Here is a 25,902-nt window from a genome sequence, read left to right as displayed (position 1 = left end):
CTACCATTTCTAGCTGATAAACTACATAAAAATCCTTACATAGCTCGCTACACACTGACTACTTTATTAGAGTGACTGCTCTATTAGAGTATCTCGATCTTTATCACGGTTTTCAGCTCCACTCCAAGAAAGATAATTTCGGTGTGATATCATTTTGAGGGGGGCTTTAGCCCCCTAGCCCCCTAGCCCCCCCCCCCCCCCCCCTATGGTGCATGCACATATAGTCAGCCACCATTTTTTTCAAGAAGGTTTATAGCTAGTAGCTAATTATGTTCAATTCTATTATCCCGCAATTCCACGAACAGAACATGCAAGGCTATGTACTTTATACACAGTTTCATAATTCTTTATATTGTAGGATGCACACAAAGAGTTCATGAACATACTACTCAACTTAAAGTACAACTGTAACAAACAATAGCAGATGGCATGCATGGTTTTTGATATACATAGCTGGGAATGTTAATTAGCACACTGCATGATGTTCGTTAAATTCACCTATAGATCTTTTGTTGTAGTATGAAATTGAACTGGATGGATAATACTAAGTTGGTGATTTTAAAATGCTTTTTAAAAATTGCTATGTGTACGAACAAACCTACGCATCTATATCATGCATGATGAATGGTTCCCTATAATGGTTTATCAACATCTATCATAACACCTGTCAGTAAAACTGTCATAACTACCTCTCAACTACTGTTACTATCAGGAAGTGCATGGACTCAGGAAGTGGTTATAGATGACTTCATTCAAATGATAGGCCAATAGTGGTGTACACATAACATGGCTTTATTTGCATTCCAGCATCATTGATACCATACACATCACTATATAGATTTTGGTATATTGTACAGTAGCACTGATATGGTTGCTGTCATTTTAGTACTACCTTGATGTGGTTAGTGCAGGTGGCTTTTGCTAAAAATAGCCTGAGTGTATTGCATTTTACATCATACAACAAGTGTATATTTTTAGACACTTTTCACTATGTATTGTTGATTTGCAAAGTCATGACTTTTCAGTAAGGACTTACAATGACATAGCAGACAGACATAAACAACTACACAGCACATTAATGTTTTATATTTATACCATAAGTGAACAATAGAAACTATACACAAAATTTAGAGTAGCTACTTGCTACAGTACAAACTTCATTTGTAATTGCGTTGATTTGTAAAATAGTGTGCACATACACACTGTATTATCAAGAGTTAATAATAGTATAATGTGCATGAAAACTTGGACACCTATAAGTATACAACACATTCCACATCTTTTCTCAATGTAGATACTTTTTAGTACAATATTAAGTCAACTCCATGCAGTCCCAAGGTGTCCTTATTAGTCATGCATATACTTTAAGTACGTACAGTATACAGTAGCAAAATAGGATTTCATATGGCAAACTTTTACTCAGCTATAGCTGGTCACATGTGCATGGTTCCTTATAATTAGGTACTTGCCAAGTTTCAATGTCAAGATCATGATTTCAACTCCCTGCTGTACAGACTTTCAGCCTTTTTGTGAGTGCTATAGTTTAATAGTCGTATAGCGGAGTAGCTATGTGGAACTGGTTTATGCAGTCACTTGAAAATGACCACAATTATTAACTGCATAATCTGTGTGCAACAAAGATTTGCCATTGTTGCTGCAGCACTTTAGTAACAAGACAGTTCCAAGGAGGTTTCCAGTATCTGTGTCATGGTAAGTCAGATCAACATACCCTAATAGAGCAATTACCCTAATACAACAGTCAAGCTGCTCACTTCTAAGGAGCTATAACTTTCAAAACATATCCTTGTGTGTGTTCCCAGATCCCATGCTTTACATGCCAGTATGTCATGATTTTAGCAATAATGCTAAGCTCTGGTGTCACAGTTACACAAAGTCTGGATTGGAAACCAGTCACCAAACTTCATGGAGTACGCTGCAACAGTGTGCTGAGTGTATACATTGTGTTTCTTCAGCACAATACATTATAATGAACTTCTAGATCTGGCACCTCTCCACAACAGACACTTTGGGACCAGAGATTTACCTTGGAATTACACAAATAAAATGCGTATCAAAAACTGTAATAAACAAATCATTTCACTACAAGTATCATAAATAGCCAAATAAACAGATGGCCTTTCTATAAAGGGCTGTGAGTATCCGTTTGAGCACCAAGAGAATATATCATGTATACATATGTATGTATGTATGTACACACATATGCTTATATAATATAGATATGGAAACCAATTTACTGCAAGATTTATGGAGAAAATGCTCTTGATTGGGTTGCTACATACAGCTACAGTCATTTTTTTGCAATATATATAAATATGGCAGGATGCATACACACGCAATTATAGGATCATGTTTAGTATTAGAGTAGCAAAGTAAGGGATGGTGGCAACTTCTTTGTAAACTTTAGACTGCACTCTCTCATGATCAATTATACTAGTAAATTGGCAGTAGTAAAGATAAGGCGGACATTTTAAACAACTACTTTTCATCAGTAAGTATTAAAGAGGACTTGGATTCATTCTCCATGCACCATTCATGGATCCCCACACTATACATCTCAACTCTTTAACATTGAGTGTTCAAAAATAGTTAGAAGATCTAGACATCCATAGAGCACCGGGGCCAGACAATAAACCAATATACCATTTACACCCAGCATGGCACAATTATTCTGCTTATATTATGCTAGCAATATATATGCGTATATGCTTGACACTTCACACACCTATAAGCTGGTACCTACAATGTGACCAAATTTTGGAAAATCAACCATATGGGTGCATTTGCCACCTAAAATATTAAATGTTTTAATGATCAAATAACAAACTTTATAGATTGTAAGTCATTCTCAATACCTTAAATTACAAGAAAAGTCTTGAAATATTTTTAAAACTGTGCTCTGCTCTTATTTAGCAACCCACTAAACATGAAAATTTTAATTATTTCTCATGTCCTGCCATTTGCATGGGTAATTTGGTCACATATATACTTTATTATTTTCATTTTTATTGTTTCTTACTTGCCTGCATTAATGGTCTGCATGCATGGGGGAAACTTGTGACCTCAGCCAGAAAAAGTATATACATACAACTTACGTATATGTTCACAATTAAATGTGCAATTAATTATAAGTTATGTACTTTGCTCTAGGACTACAATGGAGCATGTTTATAAAGCCTCAACTCGTCACACTATTTGGACTCAATGGATATGGTACATACCATTGATAGTGATACATAATTATATTATTGGATAATTAGGAGCATTATGAAATTCTGATTGCCTGGCACAAGGCACATCTTGGTACCAAGCTTGGCTAGAGTATGATAAACAGGCAATTGAGTTATTATTCTGAATCACCCAATATGTTGTCATACCTACAAGGTAAACCACTTATGGGAAGAGGCTGAAAGTGAATAGGTTAATTGAACCTCAAACCTTTTGTGGTTTGAAAGAAATCACGTGAAAATACAGCAAAAAATCCAACAGTGTGTAACAATTATGTGATTAAGAATTGTTAATAAAAATGATTAGCTACTTGCCACTCTTACCAGAAAAACTGCTCAGGGAAATGAGTTGAAAATCAGTGTATAGATGAATTAATCATCTAAAACTTGAAGACCCTAGAAGAATCAGATTTAAAGTAAGAAGTGCGAGATATACTCTAATAGAGCAGTCAGCTAAGAATTACTTTATTAAAGCATTAAACTATATGTCTTGTAGAGAATTTAACTCTGTTATAAGCAACTACCCTGTAGAGAGTTTAGCTACAATTCACCCACCATGTAAAGAGCTCAGTTGCATTAAAAGTCTCCATGCAGAGAGCTCAAACTACAAGTCACCCTGTAGAGAATTCAGCTATACAAGCAAGTCATCCTGCATGAGAGTTCAGCCATAATAGAGATCTCCCTATAGAGAGCTCAACTACAACAAGTCATCCTGTAGAGAGTTCAGCTAAAATCCACTCACCATGTAGAGAGCTCAGTTACATTAAAAGTCTCCATGTAGAGAGCTCAAGCTACAACAAGTCACCCTGCAGAGAATTCAGCTACAAACAAGTCATCTTGCAGAGAGTTCAGTTATATTAGAGGTCTCTCTATATAGAGAGCTGAAGTCACTCTGTAGAGTTCAACTACAAACAAATCACCCTGCATGTATAGAGAGAACAGCTAGAAACTATTAAGTTACCCTGTAGAAAGATCAGCCAGAAATCACCCTGTAGAGAGTTCAGCTAAAATTTATTTATTTATTTTTATTTATTAAGGGAAAAGTGGAGAAAATCCACTCACAATGTAGAGAGTTCAGTTACATTAAAAATCTCCATGTATAGAGAGCTCAAGCTACAACAAGTCACCCTGTAGAGAATTCAGCTACAAAACAAGTCATCTTGCAGAGAGTTCAGTTGTATTAGAGGTCTCCCTATATAGAGAGCTCAGATACAACAAGTCACTCTATAGAGTTCAGCTACAAACAAATCACCCTGCATGTAAAGAGAGAACAGCTATAGAAACTATTAAGTCACCCTGTTGAAAGATCAGCCAGAAACAAGTCACCCTGTAGTGTAATTGAACTCTCTATACAGTGACTTGTTTCTAGCTTCATGATCTCTCTACTAGGTGATTTGGAATGTAGTTGAACTATATTTTAAGTCACCCTGTAGAGAGTTCAGCTAGAAACAAGTCACCCTGTAGAGAGTTTAGCTAGAAAAAAGTCATGTAGAGAGATCAGCTAGAACATAGAGTTCAGCAAATGTCACCCTATAGGGAGATCAGCCAGAAACAAGTCACCCTGTAGAGAGTTCAACTACATTTCAAGTCACCCTATAGAGAGATCAGCTATAAAAACAAGTCATCCTGTAGAGATTTCAGCTATATATAAACAAATCGCACCCTGTGGAGAGATCATGCAGTTAGAAACAAGTCACCCTATAGAGTTCAACTATTCACCCTGTAGAGCATTCGGCTAGAAATAAATTATTCTGTTCAACTACAAACAAATCACCCTGTAGAGACATCCACTAGAAACAAGTCACCCTGTAGAGAGTTCAACTATAAATTTCAACTTTTCAAGTAGGGAGATCAGTAGTCACTTTGTAGAGAGTTCAACTACTACATTTCAATGCACCCTGTACTAGGGAATTCAGCTAGAAACAAGTCACCCTGTAGACAGATCAGCTAGAAACATATCACCCTATAGACAGATTAACTAGAAACAAATCTACCTGTAGAGAGTTCAACTACATTTCAAATCACCTTCCGTAGAGTAGAATTAAGTCACCCTGTAGAGAGTTCAGTTACGTTGCAAGTCACTCTGTACAGAATTCAGCTACAAGAAAAACTGATCCTATAGAAAGTTCAGCCATGCTTCAATTCTTTCTGTAGACAGTTTAGTTAGGATACGAGTCACTCTTTGGAGTTTTACCATGCATGGCAGTCTATAAGAATTCAGCTACATAACAAGTCTCCCTGTAGAAATTTCAGCTGCATACACTTTTCCCTGTATTCAGCTACAAACAACTTGTATATAGTTAATGTGATAATTATGACCAATCTAAGTAAATGTATATGTATGCAGCTAAACAAGTAATTAAAAATGTCACTCCCTTCATAATCCTCATTCCAGCAAGACAAGTTAAAGATATACCCAAGGCTGGCCTTGTATGAAATTACAAAGAGTGATATCTAATCCAAAAACAGCTAAGCTGCAAAAAAAGGATGCAGCTTCTAAAAAAGTGAGATGTGAAATCAAAGGTGGTGGCCAAGAAATGGCTATGATAGTAGCAGAACTATTAATAACGACAATTCAGGTGCCATGCAGCCTCAGTTTTGGTGCTGAATCCTATAGTGAAACCTAGAGGAGGCAACACAAATTCACCTGAATTGTCAATTAAATTTTTTTTGCCATTAACTCTTGGCTGTTACCTAGGATTTCACATCTTTTTCTGGATTTTTTGGAGGCCGCACCCTTTTTACATGTTTTTGGATTAGGCCACTCCAAATAAATTCTCTGTTTCCCGTCCACCGCCCGCATCTGGTTACTGCTAGATCTAAATATTCCATTATTCCGTATTCTTCCATTATTTTCCGGTTATTCTTGCAAACTGATAGGCTCAGTGAAACAGTGTCAGCTCACGTGTCAGCAGTGCTATCAAGTCAGCACAAACTTCACGTTTGAGTTATTTTTGCAACTTACAAAGGAACAAGCTTAAGCATGAGTTTATGCAGCTTTTTTGGAGGCAAATAATGGCTTGAAAAGCTATAATGAAATAATGGAAATGGACCGCCCGCCCGCATGCAAATATGCCTGAGTTCAGGACGGGAAACAGAGAATCTATAGTTGGCCTTAGGCAGTGCCAGAACGTGTTAACTTGTATATTAACACGGCTTTCTCCACGATCCGTCAGGTCTTTGCGTTGCAGGTAAGTACAAGTGACCATCATGTCCCCTGAAAACATTTTCTCTTTAGGATTCGGACCCTGCTTCTGCTATTGCTAAATCCTAGCGCGATTGCCCGCTAAAATTTCGGGCAAGCGGGTACAAAAATCGTGATGTCAGCATCTTAGTCAACGTAGATGTCAGTGTCTCGGTGTAGTCTCGTCCTCGCAGACCCATTCTCCGGGGTGGCGCTTATCGATTAGAGATTATAAGCGCCCCCTCTTGCGGTGTATCTATAAGCGCCACCCCGGAGAATGGGTCTGCGAGGACGAGACTAGTCTCGGTGAGTGTATCAGCGCCCAAAGGAGCGCGACGTAGTGGGTCTACGCTACAGAAGGTAGCCCAGAGAAAAAGCCAGCTAAAATAGTACCCCAAGTAGAAGAAGTATATCGGTATACAAATGTAAGGTTAGTGTATTCTTATAATTAACGCACTTCATAAACTTTTCACAGCAAGATGGTTGTCGCTGTCAAGGATGGCGTAGTATGCACCCCCTAGTGGTCAGACACATTCAGATATTCCGCTGTACAGCTCATCAGACTTGTAAGGCTTGTCAGAATACATACAGTCTACACATCGGTGACTTACAAGGATTAAGACAGAAGACTTAGATAGGATAGTATGTAATGGACAACCTGTTAGTTCAGATGAAGAATGAGAAGGAGGACCAAGGTACAAAGAGGATGTATGTGTTCTTGTTTCAGTTTTTTAAGAAACATGTTAGGAGCAGAGATACCAACTATTGCTGGCGACAATCTAGTCTCACATGGCCAGACCGCTTTTTCTCCCATGGTGCTAATCAATTGAAAATTATAAGCACCTGCTCGAAAAAGGATCTGGTCCAGTTTGCATCAGCAAGTCATTCTCAGCACCTTTATCCTTGTGCACAATGATGGCCTTGTGAAGTATGTTGGCACAAGTGCGCTTCTCATATCGTTTAGCGGGCTTCGAACAAAGGCGGTTATGACGTATGCTGAATCAACACCCAATACCACCATGCTGACTGAGAGAATGACTTGCTGATGCAAACTGGACCAGACCCTTTTTTGAGTGGACGCTTATAATTTCCAATCGATAAGTGCCATGAGAGGAAAAGCTGTCTGGCCACGTGAGACTAGTGACAACCTGGGTGGGTACCTTACCTTTTGAAAAACCTACCATTGCCAAAGTATGTGTTTTATAGTATGCTACTGAGCTTTTCATGTTTGTTGTATTTGAGAAGTTACAGTATTTACAAATCTAATTACCTTAGCTGAATGAATATAAGCTAAATTATATACATGGTTGATTGATTGCCTATTTAGTCAGAATGGCATGGTCGCCTGATTTTTAGAAGTAGCATAACATCAACTTGTTGCTAATAAGGTGGTCATTAACACAAGTTTGAAATACATGTGAAGTGAGTTTCTGAAAAGCGTGAATGGTTTTCCTAATGGGCTATAAGGGGAGTTGAAAAGAGGCGTACCCCTTATGCATGTGAAGAAAAAAGCCTTGGGAAAATTTGGATAAGAAAACATGATAGGTAACAGTTGAGAAGATGTTGTGCTTCCTTTGCAGTACATAACAAAGTAATTCATTAATTACATAACAAAGTAATTCATTAATTACATAGTATCCATGGTATAATGCAATATTGATATATGTATTACAAAGCAGTAAAAAGTAGTGAAACATCCGGTACCTCTTACAGTAGTGTAAGTGCTTTGAATAATTTTGTGGCACGATATAATAATTATGCTGTTCAAGGAAAGTGTTGATATGGAAAATTTATGCCTCCATATGGTTCCATTACATGAAGAAGTCTGATTGAAGCACAAGGTGCAGAGCACACACACTTGTCCAAAGGCACATGCCACTGGTGAGTTTATTATTGTGGCATAAAATGGTGGCTGTGTGCTGCTTTGTTTGGCCTCCAACCTTGCAACTGTGGTCAGGCAGGTTGGTAGGCTGGCAGACGAATGAGTTTTGTTGATTTAAAAAAAAAATTTTTGTATCCACCATTTTTGCTTTTAATGCTTTATTTGATTTTTAGTTGCATAAGATGTCTCTAGGATGATCGACACATATCGCCAAAAGTTCATAATATAAAAAGAGAGGAGAGTGTCCTACTACAGTATAGCCTGTATAAACGCTTATCTCGAAGTAATGCAGTAAAACTTTGATTACTTTAGGATATCATGTCAACACGTAAAGTGTTAAGTAGTGTTGACAATGCCATTGAAGCCATAACTATGACGGTTATTGAAACTTAATGCTGAGTGCATCCCTGACCAGCTAACACATTGAAAGTGACTATAGGTATTGCTACTCGTTTATACAGGCTATACTGTAGTAGGACACTCTCCTCTCTTTTTATATTATGAACTCTTGATATCGCTTTTGGGTGATCCCTACTTAACAATACTACTGTACTGTTTGATACTTTTGTTTTGCAGGCAGTGAGAAACTTTGTAATGTACAAGTTTGGCCACCTGCCACAGAATGAATGGCACACTATGTATGGACTAGCAAAAAATATTCCTTCATTGTGTTAACCACTTGAGACTGGAGACACCTTCCAACCATGCTAAGTCAGTTACTAATGGTGACAATGCTATGGCTCAGATCTACAGGGAGAACTACACAAGGTTTGTGCTATGGCTCAGATCTACAGGGAGAACTACACAAGGTTTGTGGGTATTTTGTTTATAAGCATGGGATAATATTTTGCAGCTCTTAGGTGATATTTTGTTTTTCTGAAGAATTGCTAGCATGCCATTCTTCAGGTGATGCACACTGTTTAGTATTCTTAGTTTAAGGATGTAGTCTAGTCACTGGTACTTTTTATTGTCTCTGTCTAGCTTCACTTGGCTCTAGTTCGCTGATGACAAGCTTCACTCCTGATCAGGCACTGTTGCAAGACGATGGCAGCAAACCACCACCAAAGAGACCTAAAATAGAAGGTATTTACATTGTACATAGTAGTCAGCAATATTTTGTTAATGTATGGTATACCGTACGCAAGGAAATTTTGACGTCAAAAAAATTTGACGAATTCAGACTTCAGCAGATTTGACGAATAAAATGTTGACGAAAATGAAGAAATTGTAGGCAAAACCTGTACTTTTAAGGGCGCTTATAAACATTTGACGAATTTAAATTTGACGAATTAAACCAATTCGTCAAATTCGTCAAATTTTTTTGACGTAAAAATTTCCTTGCGTACGGTAGGATAAACAGTGTCATTGACACAATAAATTTTTAATACCTGTATGAGTGGTCATCAGAGGAGGTTGGTCACGCGTCATCGTTCATCCCGTGATCTCCAAAGAAGTGGTGAACTGTGTGTTGATTCTAATTCAACATTGACACCTCGTAATATTGTAAAGGGCAGATTGCATGCCAGTGAGACCAAGGGACATATATTTCATACCAGTGTGTCCAATTGGGCCCTTACAAGCCTTCTCAGTACAATGCACTGCATTCCTAGCTGTTAAACAAGCCTGAGCACCTTGGTTGTGTATTCTCACATCATAGGGTTGTGACTTATGACCAACCACCTCTGACTGGTCATGATAAAGTACCTTGCCTATTGTGTTAGTACATCTCTGTAGACTACTGTACACTGTATGAACAGTGGTTGTGGTTGTGAGAAAGCTTTTCAATTGGTTACAGCAGTGCTTAATCTACAAGATGTATAGTAAGAAATTATCTCTCAGTTGCAAAAAGATTTACTGCTTGAGTTCTCAGACTGAGGCCAATAGCCTTGATAATGTATGTGATCATCAAGTAGTACCAATACAGCTCGTAATAAAGGGAACCACTTTAGTATTGTTTTTGTCATAGTTACTGTAAAGTGATTTTACAGCTAGTGGGTTTAAATTATTACTCAACACAAAAACATGCATAGCAACTAATAGAAGAGCAATCATACATTTATCTTGCATCAATTATAAGTCGATATTAATCTAAATCACCAAAATTATAATTACTTTACTGATTAGATTAGTTATGTATAGTCAAACCGGATATTATGTGTTTTCCAACAAAGAAGGATTAAACTCTCAAACAAGCACACAGTCGGGTCTTCTCAGCTACTTGATACTTTCTGTATCGTGTTGTACATTTTTTACATACCGCTTATGAAGTATATGGGTCACTGTACCATTTACGTTGAAGCCCTCCTTTATTCCCACTGGTATACTATCAATGAGAATTATTTTGCACATAAAATTACCCATTTGAAGCCTTTGTCTGTATCACATGTGCAGAATTTGTGGATTGCTTGTGGGAATTATATTCAAGATTTTCAGCATTATTCTATTTCTTCAGAAGTTGATATTGATATTATCCTTTTATTTTTTCCCAAAAAGTACTCATCATTCTGAAAATTATTCCCAAATTTTGTAACTTTTCTTCACTTTTCTAAACCAAATGTATAGTTGAAACAATATATTTATATTACGTTATAGTCTAGGTGTAACGATTTGACAGTAAAGATATATTTGTTTGGGCAGGTAAAGCCAGGCATTTGTTCTTTACAGTAAATGACTGCTCTATTAGAGTATCTTGATATCAAAAGTGTTTTTATGTTCTTTTACCCTACAATTATTCCAGGCATAATTCCCACATCCCTACCAGACAGATATACGTGCACACATGCAGACACATTTCTCACAAACACTTGTTTTTTTTCATAAAATCTAAATAAAATATTTACAAGACATTTTTGTCTGTAGCAATGCTAGTTATGCACCAGATGTTATGCATTTGGCCAAACGAATGGTTGGTTACTTTGTCGCACAAGTTTACTGTACAGTTTCAATAGAGCCATTGATAGCCTACAAAACTGCCCTCCAGTTTCTTATTTCTAGTACTGAATAGTCCCAGAGCCATAATATTTGTACTATGCATATTGTGTATTACCATATACCTAGTAAGTAAATTTATATGTTTTTGAGTATGTACTGGTTTATGTAGGTCAGAGTTGGCCTCGCAGATAGTAGCTACTCTAACTGAGTCAACTAACATGGTTGGTCCAGAGGTGTGTATGGAATCGTGTAGTGTGTGGGTATGGGTGTGCTATGTGTGGGTAATATCTGTGTATGGTCTTGGGTATATGAGGGACTTAAGGGTGTAGATCATAGGAATGGTATACATACATATATTGTGACTAACTGAGTAACTGTATATACTATAGTGTTACAAGTGTAACATTGCCTACATAGTAACTGTAAAATAAGCAAGCAGAAGGCCGTATTGTGATACAGTACAAGAATTAGGACTACTATATAGTATAGCCCACTAAAGCCTGTAAATACATGCAGAGAATGAGAATATATAGTAGTGACTTGATCTTGTAGTATCTAAATACATGCTAAAGGTGCCACAATAGCCGGGACCCAGAAATTCTATATTCAACCCAGAACCTACACTTAAACACATTGACTAATTCCTATTCCTAACAGAAACCCACAAGATGGTTAAAGCCCGTGACAAATCTTGACAGCAAAATTGCTGAATGTTTTGTAAACTCAGTCCACCTGTATCCTTCAAGAAATCAAACAAATTTTGAACTGCAAGTGTTAACTGAATCCCTAAACTGTAAATATTTCAGTGTCACTTACATTTTCCCAAGATAATTGTTCTAATCATGTGTGTAGCATCTTCATTGTTTGAATCATAAAGAATAATATGAAAGTTGTGTAGCTATGTATTGTGTGTACCATTACTTGTAACCAGATGTGCAATGTATACCATATACATTGGACTATCGTGATACTGTAGCTGTATATGTGCATGCATGTTTGCGTATTGATTACGTTATCACAGAAATGATACACCTGTAGTCTGGTTTTGTGCAAATTGACAGAATAATCGGCACGTTATTAAGCATGTTATATTGGAGTAATAGCTAGTACTGAACAATGAGAGTTTATTGGCTGTCCACAGTACGTTATTGCGTCTACATATCTGTCAGATACAAATATGCTGTTTCAAATGTATGCCATATACTTTGCCTAGGTTATTTAGCACCTCTCCATCTGCTTTAGTTCTAATATTGTAATGCAGGATGTGTGAATACATGGAATTCACAGTGTGCATGGAAACAAGTGGAACCCTCAACATCATTGCCTTGTTAGGTAGAAATTTACAATTTTACACATTTGTTCAGATTGAAATAATTATAGGATCACATCCTATGTATCTGTGCTATCTAAAATATCTCATTTTGGTGTATGATGTATCTTGATATACTCAGTCTCATCATATGATTCCTCAAATTTTTGTAATATTCATATCTAAATCACTATACAGTATAGATATGATAGAATTCTATCTGTTGTGTTGCTAAAACACTTTTAGCTAGGTAGATACTTCCAGCTTCATCTGGCAAGCATGACTATGTATATATAATAATGTGAATGGTAGTTTGTTACACAAGGATTAAAATACTCTAATAGAATACACAGTGGAACCTGTTAATGTGGATACTTGAAAATGAGGACACTTGCATAATCTGGACACTTGGTAATGGTCCCATCAAAGTATCTCTTAGCATATAAACTGGCCCAAAAATCAGGAAACCTTGATAATCAGGTCACATTTGGTCGGTCCTAAGAACACAGGTTTCACTGTAGACTATTCAAAGTTTCATACATACATACATACAGTTTTGCTGTGTTAGATATGATTGCTGTTTCAGACGGGATTCTTCAATGAGCAAGTGTCGAGGGACCAGCTACCCAAAGAAGAGGAACGTACTGGAGTTCTGAAGTTTCAGATACTACACAACAACTTGAAGGAGAAGCCTCCAGATCAACACCTGATATGGCTAGTTGGACTGAAGAATGTGTTCTCTCATCAGCTACCCAGGATGCCTAAGGAGTACATCACTAGGATTGTGTTTGACCCGTGAGTAGTACAAAATGTTTACCACATCCTTTGTGGGTGTAACTTCCAGTGATTTGATAATGATGTAGGTACTGTGGGTATATTTGGAGGATGTGCCACCCCTGCATGTGGGATATATATACATATTAGAAATTCCCAGCATTGCTATAAGCACAAAACTCACCTACGTACATAATGATCTAAGGAAATGTGGTCTTTATGTTCTAAGATTATGTGTTGCAGCTAGCAAGTGACTTTCCCTATTAGAGTATTGTAAGCGTAGTCTCACGTGGCCAGACTGTTTTTTCTCCCCACAGTGCTTATCAATTGGAAATTATAAGAGTAGTAAGGGTACAGTTCTCATTGGTAACTCGTTCTCAGCACCCTTGTCAACACTTATGAAAGTATATGTCAGCATAAGAAAAAGTCTAAAGACCTTCTGATATCGTCTATCAAACGGTACGGTAGTACCGTTTAAGTAGGGATTGCAGTGAAACTTTCACACGCCGCTCAAAATTCCGCCTTTAAAAATCACCCTAGAGACATTTTACGTGACCAAAATCACCTTTACAGAATAGTACTAGTCCATATAATACATAAAACAGCATCAAATGCAACAAAACACTTGCAGGTGGCTGGATATAAAAAATTTTTTAAATTATCAAAACTCAAATTAGCCTCACTGCTTCACTTACTGACCACAGTCGCAAGGCTACAGGCCAAACGAAGCAGCGCACAGCCACCATTTTACGCCACAATAACAAACTCACCAGTGTGATGTGCCTTTTGGGGTTCCAACAAGTGTAGGTCCTCTGCACCTTGTCTTTTCTTTCATCTTTAATCAGGCTGCTTGTCTTCTTCATACAATAGTAGCTATTACAGCATAGCTTGGTGGGAAATCCCTACTTTGGCATTGGACGCAAAATACTTGCATACCATGCCAAAGTAGGAATTTTCTACCGAGTTATGTTGTAATAGCTACTATTGTTCATCTCTTATTTCACTACTTTTTACCGCTTGAATCCCTACTTCATTTTTAAATTCATAATTTTCAATATACTAGTAGTATGTACAAGTTGAGCTAAATCCTGAAAAAACAGTTAAAAGTGGATTTTTTCCCAACAGAGTTAACATTTCAGCCAACCAGATGATTAGTGGTAACAGCAAAGGTGTCAACAACAGGCACATACAGTTTGGCTCCATTACAAGTTTGGGAAAGGGCTGTAATGGACACTGTAATTATATGGCTTCCCATAAGAATTGTATTGTGAAAGTTTTGATTGGCCATAAATATTATGTCAGACATTTGAACAAAAAGATATTGAAAATTTTTGGCGGGTCAAGCAGTACTGCAAATGAGCCAAATTTCAAGATCGTGTGTAATTGCATCCATGAGTTATTAAATGTTTTTGAGGATTCAGCTCAACTTGAACATACTATAGCAGGAATAATTATGCAAATGCCTAATTACGTACTGTATAAAGTCGATACTCTTATCATATGACACACCAGTATATGTTTTGGAAACAATTATGGATAAAACTATAACAGGAAACTCGACCACATATGTCCATCTCCTTATTGATTAATAACAAGGTAAACTATGAGCTGTGGTTGACATGCATTTAACTAGCATGACTAATAATGGTAATGATAGATTGTGTGCTCGTGTTTAGCCTGTAATCATCACCTACTTAACCTCAACTCAACTATTTTTAGCCATACTAAGTTGCCCGTGATAGAATGGTTTTCTGATAGCATATGACAAAGCACACCACACCCTACATCAAATAAATAAAGGCTTCTCATGCATTGTGTTCTATGGTATTGTTTTTTGTGTGTTCAATAGTTTTATAATAGATACTTACACTATAGTCACACAAAGATTGTATTTTGTTTTTTGTCTTCTAAATTTCTTTATTAAACCTGTTCCCACAGATGTGATTTGATAAGCTGCCTGTATTGTAGTTCTGTGAAAAGCAGTTTGTAAAGCAATGCATCCTGGTGTATTGAGGACAAATGTGTATAACTTGATAAGTACCACCCTGTAATATAAATATGCCAGGAACTATGGGAAGTTTCTTGATACAATAGAATGTGATTTGTGGGTGGTAGTAGTGTATTCAACATTACAATGGTCAAACATGGCCCTATTGTGACTATCCTATAATTTTAATAGCTTGCAACACTAGACTATATTCCCTGTGCTTCTAAAGATAGGGTGAGTTAGTATGGTTAACTATCCATATATCCACAGGTAGTACTATCACAACTCAGCATGTATTCTTGTGTGAATTTATTTTCCTGGCATACATAGTAGTGGAGTTGTCACATGCTTCATTGGTCATATAGAAAACACCAATCACTCGGCCTTATCAAGGAAAACACTGTGATCGGAGGGATTTGTTTTAGGATGTTTCCAACACAGAATTTTTTGGAGATTGTGTTCTGCGCCATTGCTGCCAATGAGCAAGTCAAGGTCAGCCATTTGAAGCACGCACATTTTGTAAGAGTAGATTTTGTAAATCATTACTTCATATAAATGCCATCTGTGTTATTAAAATTTTAACCAAAGTTTGATATCTGTACAATCTTTTCTCAAAAAAAACATTACCATGTATAGTTGCTGTACTGTACTACTGTGTGTATGTGCATGTATCCATACTGTGCTCATATTATACAATTCCTGCTAATCTATAGGGATATGGGACCCACATGATGAACACCCTCAAGGATTATGCAATACGACACAATATACTACACTTCTTAACATATGCTGATGAGTCTGCTATTGGGTACTTTAGGAAACAGGTATATTTTGCCATATTGTCTTGCAAAGTGTTTCATGTACTTTTGAAATCATTTCAGGGATTTTCTCGTGACATAAAGCTTTCCCGACAAGCTTATCTTGGCTACATCAAAGATTACGAAGGTGCTACACTAATGGAAGTAAGTTGTACTCTGTAGTGGATGTGAGAAATTTTACGTTGCAAGTAATATTGTTTATAAAATGTTAATCATCATGTAAGTAATTTTGTGGTAGTTTTTCTAAGTCAGATTTGTCTATTTGCTTAAGCAGCAAAATTCTGGTTGAATTTTTTTGAAATGTCCTGAATGCTGGCCTAGAACTGTCTGGTCACAAATAGAAAGTGAACATAGAAGGTTTAAAGTGCAAACATAATAGAGGGTAATTTAATGAAGAGTACATGAACTGAATGATATGAATTAAAGTTGATGGCTGCTCAGAGTATATCTTATGTTATTATTTTTGACCTTACCATAGATGAAAATTAACATTTTATATTAACCAAAAATTGGCTGATCTTTGCAATTCAAGATTAAAACCAAATTGACTGACCTCCACTGGGTTTATTGGTATCTTGCTTGTGTAATTTTCTCAAAATAGAAATTGTATTTTTGGTAACTGATAAGTTAGCTTCATGTGATAGCAGTGTGGCCTGTAGGTTTACCTTGTGTCACCCCACAATACCACAATTATGCTAATAGGTCAAGTATGTGTGGTCCACAGTGACACTTCTTTTACTGAGGTTGTCCTTTTTAGGGGTGGGTTTGAAGACCTCAGAAACTGTCCTTTGTATGTGGGGGAGGATGGGAATGGGATTAGGCATACAGTGTCCTTTATTTAGAGTGTCAAGGGTTCTACTGTGTTTGGTGGTGGGTGCATGTTGGTATATTACTGTTCCACCTAGACTATATAGGAATTAGAATACATTGTACAGTGTAGTTTGTGTTTGGCAATGTGTTAGTGTGTAGTTTGGAAACCTGTGGGTTAATGTAGATTTACGCATAAGGGAAATGACGTGACACTTGTTGTAAATATTGTGGTCATCAGTTGTTTTTTAGTATACACTGTAGGTCATGTGTCATTTATAGTAGAGCATGCAACTAGTACAACACATACAGTCATGCTTGGCTCCTTATCTGCTGTAAGTATTCAAGTACAGAAGTGCAGTAATGTATTTCTAGGTATTACATGGTCACTAACTGTATAAAAAGTATTTGATGGGGATTTATGTAGTTCATTGCTTTTCCAACATGCATGAATGGATACAGGTATCATAAAAAGGGATTTGTATTGTGGAGTAATCCATGTGATTATGAAAACACTGTTTATCTTGGCAAGAGAGAACTGACTGTATTTCCTGGCTTGTGTTTGCCAAGCAAACTACATGTACCTACTGTAATTGTGACATTTAAAGTACAATCACACCTGAAGAATAAGATGAGACCTTCAAGCATCTGAGAAAGTGTTAATTTCATTGAGACTTCCGAACTTTAATAAATCAGGCAATCAAAATGTACATGATGCTTCATATATACCCATTGCTAAGTCCATAGTATATTCTGTGTATATTATGTATGCAAAACTTGACAGTTTAAAAGAGAAGTTATAGAAACAGCATGTACACAGTGACGATGACTCACATCTCATCACTATCAAGTTTCTGAGTTCTTTCTACCCATGTCTTGCCAGGCTTACTTTATTCCACAGACTGGACTAGACTGGACTCGCGGACTGAGCTGGAAACAGCTTTTAAATAATAATCCAAGAATTATCCATCTCTTGCAACACTGGAGACACCACTATCGAGCTACAACTGTGCTGCTGCTGGCTCTTCCTTACAAGTCATGACACTAGCGCATACTGCACGGACTGGACTCGTGGACTGAGCTGGAAACAACTTTAAACAATAATCCAGGCATTATCCATCTCTTACAACACTGGAGACACCACTATCGAGCTATAACTGCTGGTACTGCTCTTCCTTACAAATCAGATGACACTAGCACATGCACTAATCAATTAGAATACACTTACGATACATGTGTACTCGCAGTGATAAAGCGTGACAGAGGCTATTGTTGTAGTGTACATGATTTCGTTTGTTGCTTCAGTACTTAACACTAGCGTTAGGGTTGTAGTTATGAGCCAGATTATTTGTATAGCCCCATCACCTTGCCTGGTGGTGCCACCTAGCTACCTGCTAAGAATAATTACTGGCTCATCTCTACAGCTGTAACACTAGTGCTAAAGTAACAAAGGAAAACATCTACGCTACAAGAATAGCCTCTATCATGCTGTATCACTGCTAGTACACATGTATCGTAAGTGTATTCTAATTAGTGCATGCGCTAGTGTCATGACTTGTAAGGAAGAGCCAGCAGCAGCACAGTTGTAGCTCGATAGTGGTGTCTCCAGTGTTGCAAGAGATGGATAATTCCTGAATTATTGTTTAAAAGCTGTTTCCAGCTCAGTCCGCGAGTCCAGTCCAGTCTACAAGTCCAGTCCAGTCCAGTCCACGAGTCCAGTCCAGTCCGTGGAATAAAGTAGGCTGTCTTGCCAGGAGCTGGGGTACATCCAAACCAAGATGCAGGTGAAAGTTCTTTGGTGATAGTGTTAAATACACACTCAGTTTACAATGAGATGCATATTAAAGTGTCATTGTTACATCTCAGTGGTGCACATACATCATTGCAATGTTGATTTTAAAGAAGCAAAATTCAATGGTGTTGTACTGTACTACAACTACTAGAGTGATTGACTGTACCTCGATTGCTTCTTTTGTAATCACCAGGTTAAGCAAATGCTGTTTCCGTTGTATTGAGAATATTACTTAGTGATGTAATGTGATGATAGTAAAATCTTTCTGGTATTAATGGTTATCAAATTATGTGGATTTGTGCAGAGGCATGTGTGAAAGCCTACCTTATACGTACAAATTTTTGAGGTACGTAATTTTTGCGGATCGACTAATTTCAGGATTTTCGCAGTTTTATTTTGAGGATCACTTGTTTTTCACTGAGGTTACCTATTAGAAAGTATAGAGCTTACCTTGATAATTGGTAATTTTCAAGGATGAAAACTTTGCGGAAAGCCAAGCAACTGCAAAAATTACATCCCTCGAAAATTTGTACATATATAGTATCTATTAGCTTTTGGTATATGAAGTGGTTTTTTTTTGTTAATTTGGAATTTGAAGGATCAAAGTGGAGGAGGTGGAGGGAGGAGGGAACATTTACCCCGAATTCCCATGCTGGATTTGCCATTGTTGCAGTTGTAGTTTGCCAACTGGTTAATATCATGACCCCATGTGCTGATGAATAGCTGTGGAATTTAGTAGCCTACCGTATTACTTCAAATTATGCCTGGTCCTGTATAAAAACCTGGTCCCGTTTAGTCGCCGAGGAATACAACATCATAACAGAAATAAATGTGGTATAATTAATGTTGATTCTAGAAAGCCAGTCACATTGTATAATGCTAGTCTTGAATAGTCACTGGTCTCATTAAACATTTAGTAGGCAGAGTAAAACAGTTGCTTGAAATAAGTAAATTCCCAGGTTGTAATTTTGAGCTGGTCTTGTATGGTTTCATTCAGTAGCCAATGTTGCTTGAAAGAAATGAGACAATTTCATTATGGTAATTCCATGTATGAACTTTAAACAATTAATGGAAGTCTGGACTACATTTAATCAGGATGCGTGTGTGTTTTTACTTCTTATATAGTCATACCATTTTTGTTTTGAATGTTATCACATCTAATTGACATTTTACTAATTGTAAAAGGATGCAGTTTTAGGAATGGCCTGCTTTATTCCATGGACTGGACTCGCGGACTCGACTCGTGGACTCGACTCGTGGACTGAGCTGGAAACAGCTTTTAAGCAATAATCCAGGCATTATCCATCTCTTGTAACGCTGGAGACACTACTATTGAGCTATAACTACTGGTACTGCTCTTCCTTACAAGTCATATGGTACTAGTGCATGCACTAATTAATTAGAATACAGTTACAATACACTGTACTCGCAGTGATAAAGCGTGACAGAGGCTATTGTTGTAGCGCTTATGTTTTCCTTTGTTGCTTCAGTCCTTAACCCTAGCGTTAGGGCTGTAGTAATTAGCCAGATTATTTGCATAGCCCCATCACCTCGCCCGGCTAGTGGTGCCGCCTAGCTACCTGCTAAGAATAATTACTGGATCATCTCTACAGCTGTAACACTAGTGCTAAAGCAACAAAGAAAACATCTACGCTACAAGAATAGCCTCTATCACGCTAGTATACATGTATTGTAGGTGTATTCTAATTGATTAGTGCATGCGCTAGTGTTATGACTTGTAAGGAAGAATCAGCAGCAGCAGTTTTAGTTGGATAGTGGTGTCTCCAGTATTGCAAGAGATGGATAATGCCTAGATTATTGTTTAGAACCAGCTCACTCCAAGAGTCCAGTCTGCGAGTCCAGTCCATCAAATAAAGTAGGCCTTTAGGAATGATGTCCTTTATTTTTACAGAAACACGATTATGTCACCATGCATATTCTAATACCCATATTTAGCAATACTAATTGAGGATGTCTGTTGCTGCTTCTATAATTATTTTGTATATATCTATTTGACTTGTTGCTAAGCAATAGTGTTTATCGCTTGTGTTGTATAGAAACCACGCCGGTGACAAATTTTGTTGTTTTATAGTTTGTATGTTTTTTAGAACTATATTTTACTTCAGTTCTTATCATGTATTGTTTGTTTTTATAATATTTGTTGGTGGTTTACCTTTTGGTTGGATTTTCAACCAAATTTGTCTGTTTTTGCAGATAAATATTTCACACATTTATAAGGGCAGATATTATAAGTACCTGTTTATGTAACCAGAACCAAGTTCTGTAGTTCTGTTCACCTTAGTGATCAATTGATTGTTCAATGTTGTTTTTAACCTTCATTGATATATATCTTAGAAACAGAATAAGGTCATAAAGTATGAAGCTTTTTGTAGCCATAGATACCCTCACCTTTGGTTCAGTGAAATGATTCAAGTAACCTTTTATATGAAGAGATTCCTTCCTTGTTCACCCATTTCATTTGTTCATTATTGTAATAGATGCACTGTGTGACTTAGTGTGGAGTTAAACGTATGACACTATGTATGTACAATGTAAAGTACATGATGTATACGTGGAATTGGCTGTAGATCAGTTGTCACATTATGTGTACCCATTTAGATGATCAGTTGTATGTATTTGTCATTGGTCATGATGTGAGTTGAGATCGTTTCTATTTTTATAATGTGCTTAGGTGGGTCACTTCATAAAATCTACATAACAGGCATTTTTATGTTATAATGTGTTACTGGTATAGTTTTATTCGACAACATTTCTGACAGTTCCGTGCTGTTTATAGAAATAACAATTTATTAGCAGCCTGTATGACCAACTGGCCACTTATATTAATGTAAAAGCGGAAAAATTTATTAACATTGTAACCATATGTAATATGTTAAATAGTAACAACCCTATTTGTGTACTGTGGGAGAAATTGCAACATGGTTTAGTTGCACAGTTCTCGTTACGTACGTAAGTATTCATTATACATCATTTTAAAATGTTGTATTACAAGTCTTTTATACTATGTACTTGCATAAAGCATATGTTATTGTAGAGCCTCATGTTTACAGTACAAGCGTATAATATTATATTGTCAAACTCAATTGATTGTTTGGAGTCATCTTTGTATTTGATAATGTCCTTGATATTTCTTCCATTGTGACACACAGTGTGAACTAAACCCAAGAGTACCATACACTCAATTCTCAATAATCATCAATAAACAGAAGGAAGTGATAAGACAGTTGATTGAGAGGAAGCAAGCTGAGATCAGAAAAGTACATACCGGGTTAAGTTTCAGCCAAGGAGTCCATAGGATTGACATACAAGAGATTCCTGGGATACGTGAGTCTGTGAGATTGTGTAATGTTTGTGATATAATGTTGGGTAACAAATGATTTTACATACAACAAACACTGTTGTTTTGATTGGAAGTAAACAACAGCTTAGCAGGCTTTAATAGTTTTAAAAACTTTATCTTTCTGAATAACTATTCCTGTGTGTATGTGTGAAAACCTGACCACACAAGTAGTTACCATGGATATCAATAGTGCTGTGTAAACTGTGGCTTAGTAACAATCATTACTGTGGTTGCTATGTCACGTAGCAGTGAACTTTACATTTATTGTTTTCCTAAACACAGTTTTTTTGTGTTCACTTATGCCTGGTAATGGTGAGGAAAACTTTGACATATAGTTTGAGCTAAGGTCATGTTAAGAAAGGTAGCTCTCCATGATTATCATGGAAACAGTGTCTTCATTAAGGCAAAAGCATTCGTTCTAACTTTATATTTGTGCTACATGCATCACTGAGAGATCGATCCCATTTTTTGCAAGGTGTACAGACTTTATACAGTGAAACCTGTCCAAAACAGTCACCTTCAGGCCAGAAATATTTGGCCATGATAGAGAGTAAGTCAATATCTAGCGATTTCTTTGGTTTGACCTTTATGGTTCCAGGGACTTATATACTCGGGTCATACATGCAGTAGCAGTAGCAGTAGCATAGAACTTGCCCTTTAGTCTTTGGGCCATAAAGACAGTGAACTGGTAACAACACAATTGTATGCCTGTTGATTACATGATGGGCTTTAATTTAGAATCTCACTTTGAGTGAGTGGTAAGCTTTTCTATATGGAAAACAATTGTGAATATTAAGCCATTCTTTGTACTGTAGAGGTATAAAGTAGAGCACTTATGTAGTTTACTCGTCATCATGGCTGTTGCTGACTACTTTGTAAAAGGCCTTTTGTATAATGAAGTGCTGTTTGGGACTACAAAAGCTGGCAGTTGTAGGTAACTACTTAATGCAGACTATTTCTGTACAAACTGACTGAGAATCAGTCAGGGCAGTAGTCATGTGGCTGTTATGCTAAGGTGACCAGTTAACTCAGGTGGCCGTTAAGGGAGATTTCATTGTACTTATCTGGTAGCATATGTGCTAACTTCATAGTAAAACCATACAAATGGTGAAACCATACAAAAGCTTTCCCAAACCACCTTCTGGACTCATTGCTATATACATGTAATAGTATTGAGGATGACATACAAACACTACTAGGCAATTTCTCCATGAAATTAGTATGAAAATTCATGTAATGTTCATGGAAAATTCATACCGCCATAGTATGAATTTTTAACAGATTCATACCACTACAAACTTTTCATATTGCATATAATTTTCATGGTAAAAGTGTATGAAATGATTCCATGAAAATGTTTTCATACACAACAAGTTTTGTATGAAATTTACATGAAAAGTTTGCAGTGGTGTGAATAAAATTCATACTATGGCGGTATGAATTTTTCATGAACTTTCATACTAATTTCATAGAGAAATTGCCTAATAGGGAAATACACTTAAAGGGTATACAGTCTGTCTTGTTTTTGTCATCATAATGCTTTCTTTGTTCAGTTGAGACTGGTTGGAAGTCTTCACCAGAAGACAGCAGGTTTGTCTCACATTGTATCTTGTTTTTCCCATCCTGTTACTTGTCGCTGATCGTTCTCCCACAGCAAACACAATGAGCTGGACAAGGATCCAGAAAAACTGTCTGTTGTGTTGAGGAATGTTCTCAACCAAGTCAAGGTATGTCTTTGTGGAGTGAAATCATGGTGCTATTTGATTTGTTATCTTGCTACTTTGAACTATTCACACTTAGAATATTCTAATTTCATTTATATATCATATATCAGATTGATCACTGTCTTCTGGATCTTTTCTTCTTAGGGTATACAGTGAAACCTGTCTATTCTATTAAGGACACCTCAGGACTAACCTAAAGTGTCCAGGCAGTGTCCTGCTTTTATACTAAGTGATACGTACTTATAGTTTTTCCTACACAGTGTGTGTGTGCGGAGCTTTTGCATGAAGCTGGCTCATCCATAAAGCGCATGTGGTATTCATCAGGTGACATGTAATACAGTTCAGTGTACACATGATCACATGTATGGGACTTATTCATTTTCCTTATTAATGTATGACCAGCTAACTGTGTGATGCATTCATCATGTAATGAATTTTGAGTTCGAAAATGGCTGAATTTAAATGTACAAAAAACTAATACCATAGGACTACAGCAAATGTCAGAGTTTAGTATCACAATGTCTAAATGAACATGGTCATATATGTGCTAATATGAATGGCATTGATCAACTCATTGTAGTATCACTGATGCTTACAGGGACATCCCAATGTATGGCCATTCAAGGAGCCAGTTAAAGAAGATGAGTATCCAGATTATTATGAAACAATCCGATATCCCATAGGTAAGTGTGTGTATCAGATAATGAACTGTAGGAGTACTGTACATGGAAATTATTTTATAGTGGAAAAGTTCTGAGCGTGCTGATCCTGTCTAAATAAAAAAATCATATTGCTGATATACTCAACACACACACGGCATAGTCATTTTTATTTTAGTGAGCTCACTGTATGTAAAACTTTCTTTGCTAAATGTATTCTCTGTTATGGCATGCTGTTTACTTGTTTAAACACCGCACACCTAGTAGTTATGGTATTTAATGCAGTACCTATATGGTGACAACCATTTTTGTCTACCATCAAATCTGGGAGTACTCTTTCAAGTAATCAAAACTTCTAGGAAATTAAAGAGACTATAGTAGCATTGTGAAGCTCTTTGAACTGTTTATCAAGAAAGTACTTTGATAGACACGTTTGTTCACCAGTGAACCTCTATTAACAGCAGGTGCTCAGGTATTATCTAGGCCAGGCTATTTATCCGGGTCTGACCCGGATTGGATCACGTGAGAAACGAAATTGCTCGTTTGACGATGTGGAACTTATAAACGCTATCGCGTAGCTCTTTCGTGAGCCACGCCCATTTATCGCATTACCAACATACGCTCAGCTACGCTCATTTGCTAGTAAGTGCAGTATGCAGCACGAAACTGAGGGTATCTATGGTGAGGGGTAGCTATTGTCAGTAGGTGAAGACCTTTTTTTTTTTTTTTTTTTTGGTCTTCAACCTACAGCTAGGCTGAAGTTGCAATATTTACTCAACACGAATCGAACGTTCAAAATGTAGACTCGTTTGCTCGCTCGAGACTAGCCGAAACACGTCTCGGCTTTAATTAATCCGGGTCACATCCGGGTCAAATCCGGGTCAGTGGGTCATCCGGGTCAGCAGTAGTGACCCGGTTTCAACGTTGGTTTCAACGTTGGTTTCAACGTTGGTTACAACCTGATAAAAGTTTGCATGTGTTCACCATATAACTGTCTTCTTCCCTAAACACCAATGCACCTACTAAAACAGACTGATATGGCTGCCTCCATTACGTAGTGTATGTAAAGATTTTGTAGTTATCAAGTATTTCTCCACAATGAAGTCTTAATGTTATATATAGTTCTATTACTACAGATTTACACACTGTGTCAGAGAGACTCAAGTCAGGATACTACTCATGTTGTAGACTGTTCATAGCTGACATGTTGAGAATATTCAGAAATTGTCGTACATACAATGAAAAATCATCAGACTATTACAAGTATGCCAACGCTGTAGAGAGGTTCTTCATCAACAAGATGAAAGAAGTTGGAGCAATGGTAGACATGACCTGATGATCTTTATAGTTTGTTTTTATATCACTGTTATTGTTTCAAAAGTACAAAAGTGTTTGTCACTATATCAATGATACATCTTTTTTTACTGAA

At 37.0% G+C, this 25,902-nt stretch overlaps 1 protein-coding gene and 1 long non-coding RNA gene across 3 annotated transcripts in view; one reads left to right on the top strand and one right to left on the bottom strand.

Annotated features, from left to right (window-relative positions):
* The window catches only part of LOC136249132 (uncharacterized), a 17,066-nt gene extending 10,057 nt beyond the window's left edge, over positions 1–7,009 (bottom strand). Inside the window, exon 1 of one of the 2 annotated variants that reach the window (XR_010698077.1) lies at positions 6,887–7,009. This is a non-coding gene — a long non-coding RNA (uncharacterized lncRNA). The remainder of the gene's footprint in view (positions 1–6,886) is intronic. The other variant, XR_010698082.1, reaches the window with a different exon arrangement.
* LOC136249124 (histone acetyltransferase KAT2B-like) lies at positions 6,713–25,902 on the top strand. The gene is made up of 14 exons (XM_066041062.1): positions 6,713–6,854; positions 6,905–7,124; positions 8,888–9,079; positions 9,293–9,394; positions 11,412–11,475; positions 13,138–13,346; positions 15,678–15,804; positions 16,026–16,136; positions 16,194–16,274; positions 21,900–22,074; positions 23,644–23,680; positions 23,745–23,817; positions 24,413–24,497; positions 25,610–25,902. The coding sequence occupies exons 5-14, from the start codon at positions 11,461–11,463 to the stop codon at positions 25,807–25,809; spliced, it is 1,113 nt and encodes a 370-aa protein (XP_065897134.1). The 5' UTR covers positions 6,713–6,854; positions 6,905–7,124; positions 8,888–9,079; positions 9,293–9,394; positions 11,412–11,460; the 3' UTR covers positions 25,810–25,902.

This window comes from Dysidea avara, chromosome 3, assembly GCF_963678975.1.
Source record: "Dysidea avara chromosome 3, odDysAvar1.4, whole genome shotgun sequence".
Classification (NCBI taxonomy): domain Eukaryota; kingdom Metazoa; phylum Porifera; class Demospongiae; order Dictyoceratida; family Dysideidae; genus Dysidea; species Dysidea avara.
Note: the sequence above shows the minus strand (reverse complement) of the source record. Positions and strands in the feature narration are given on the sequence as shown.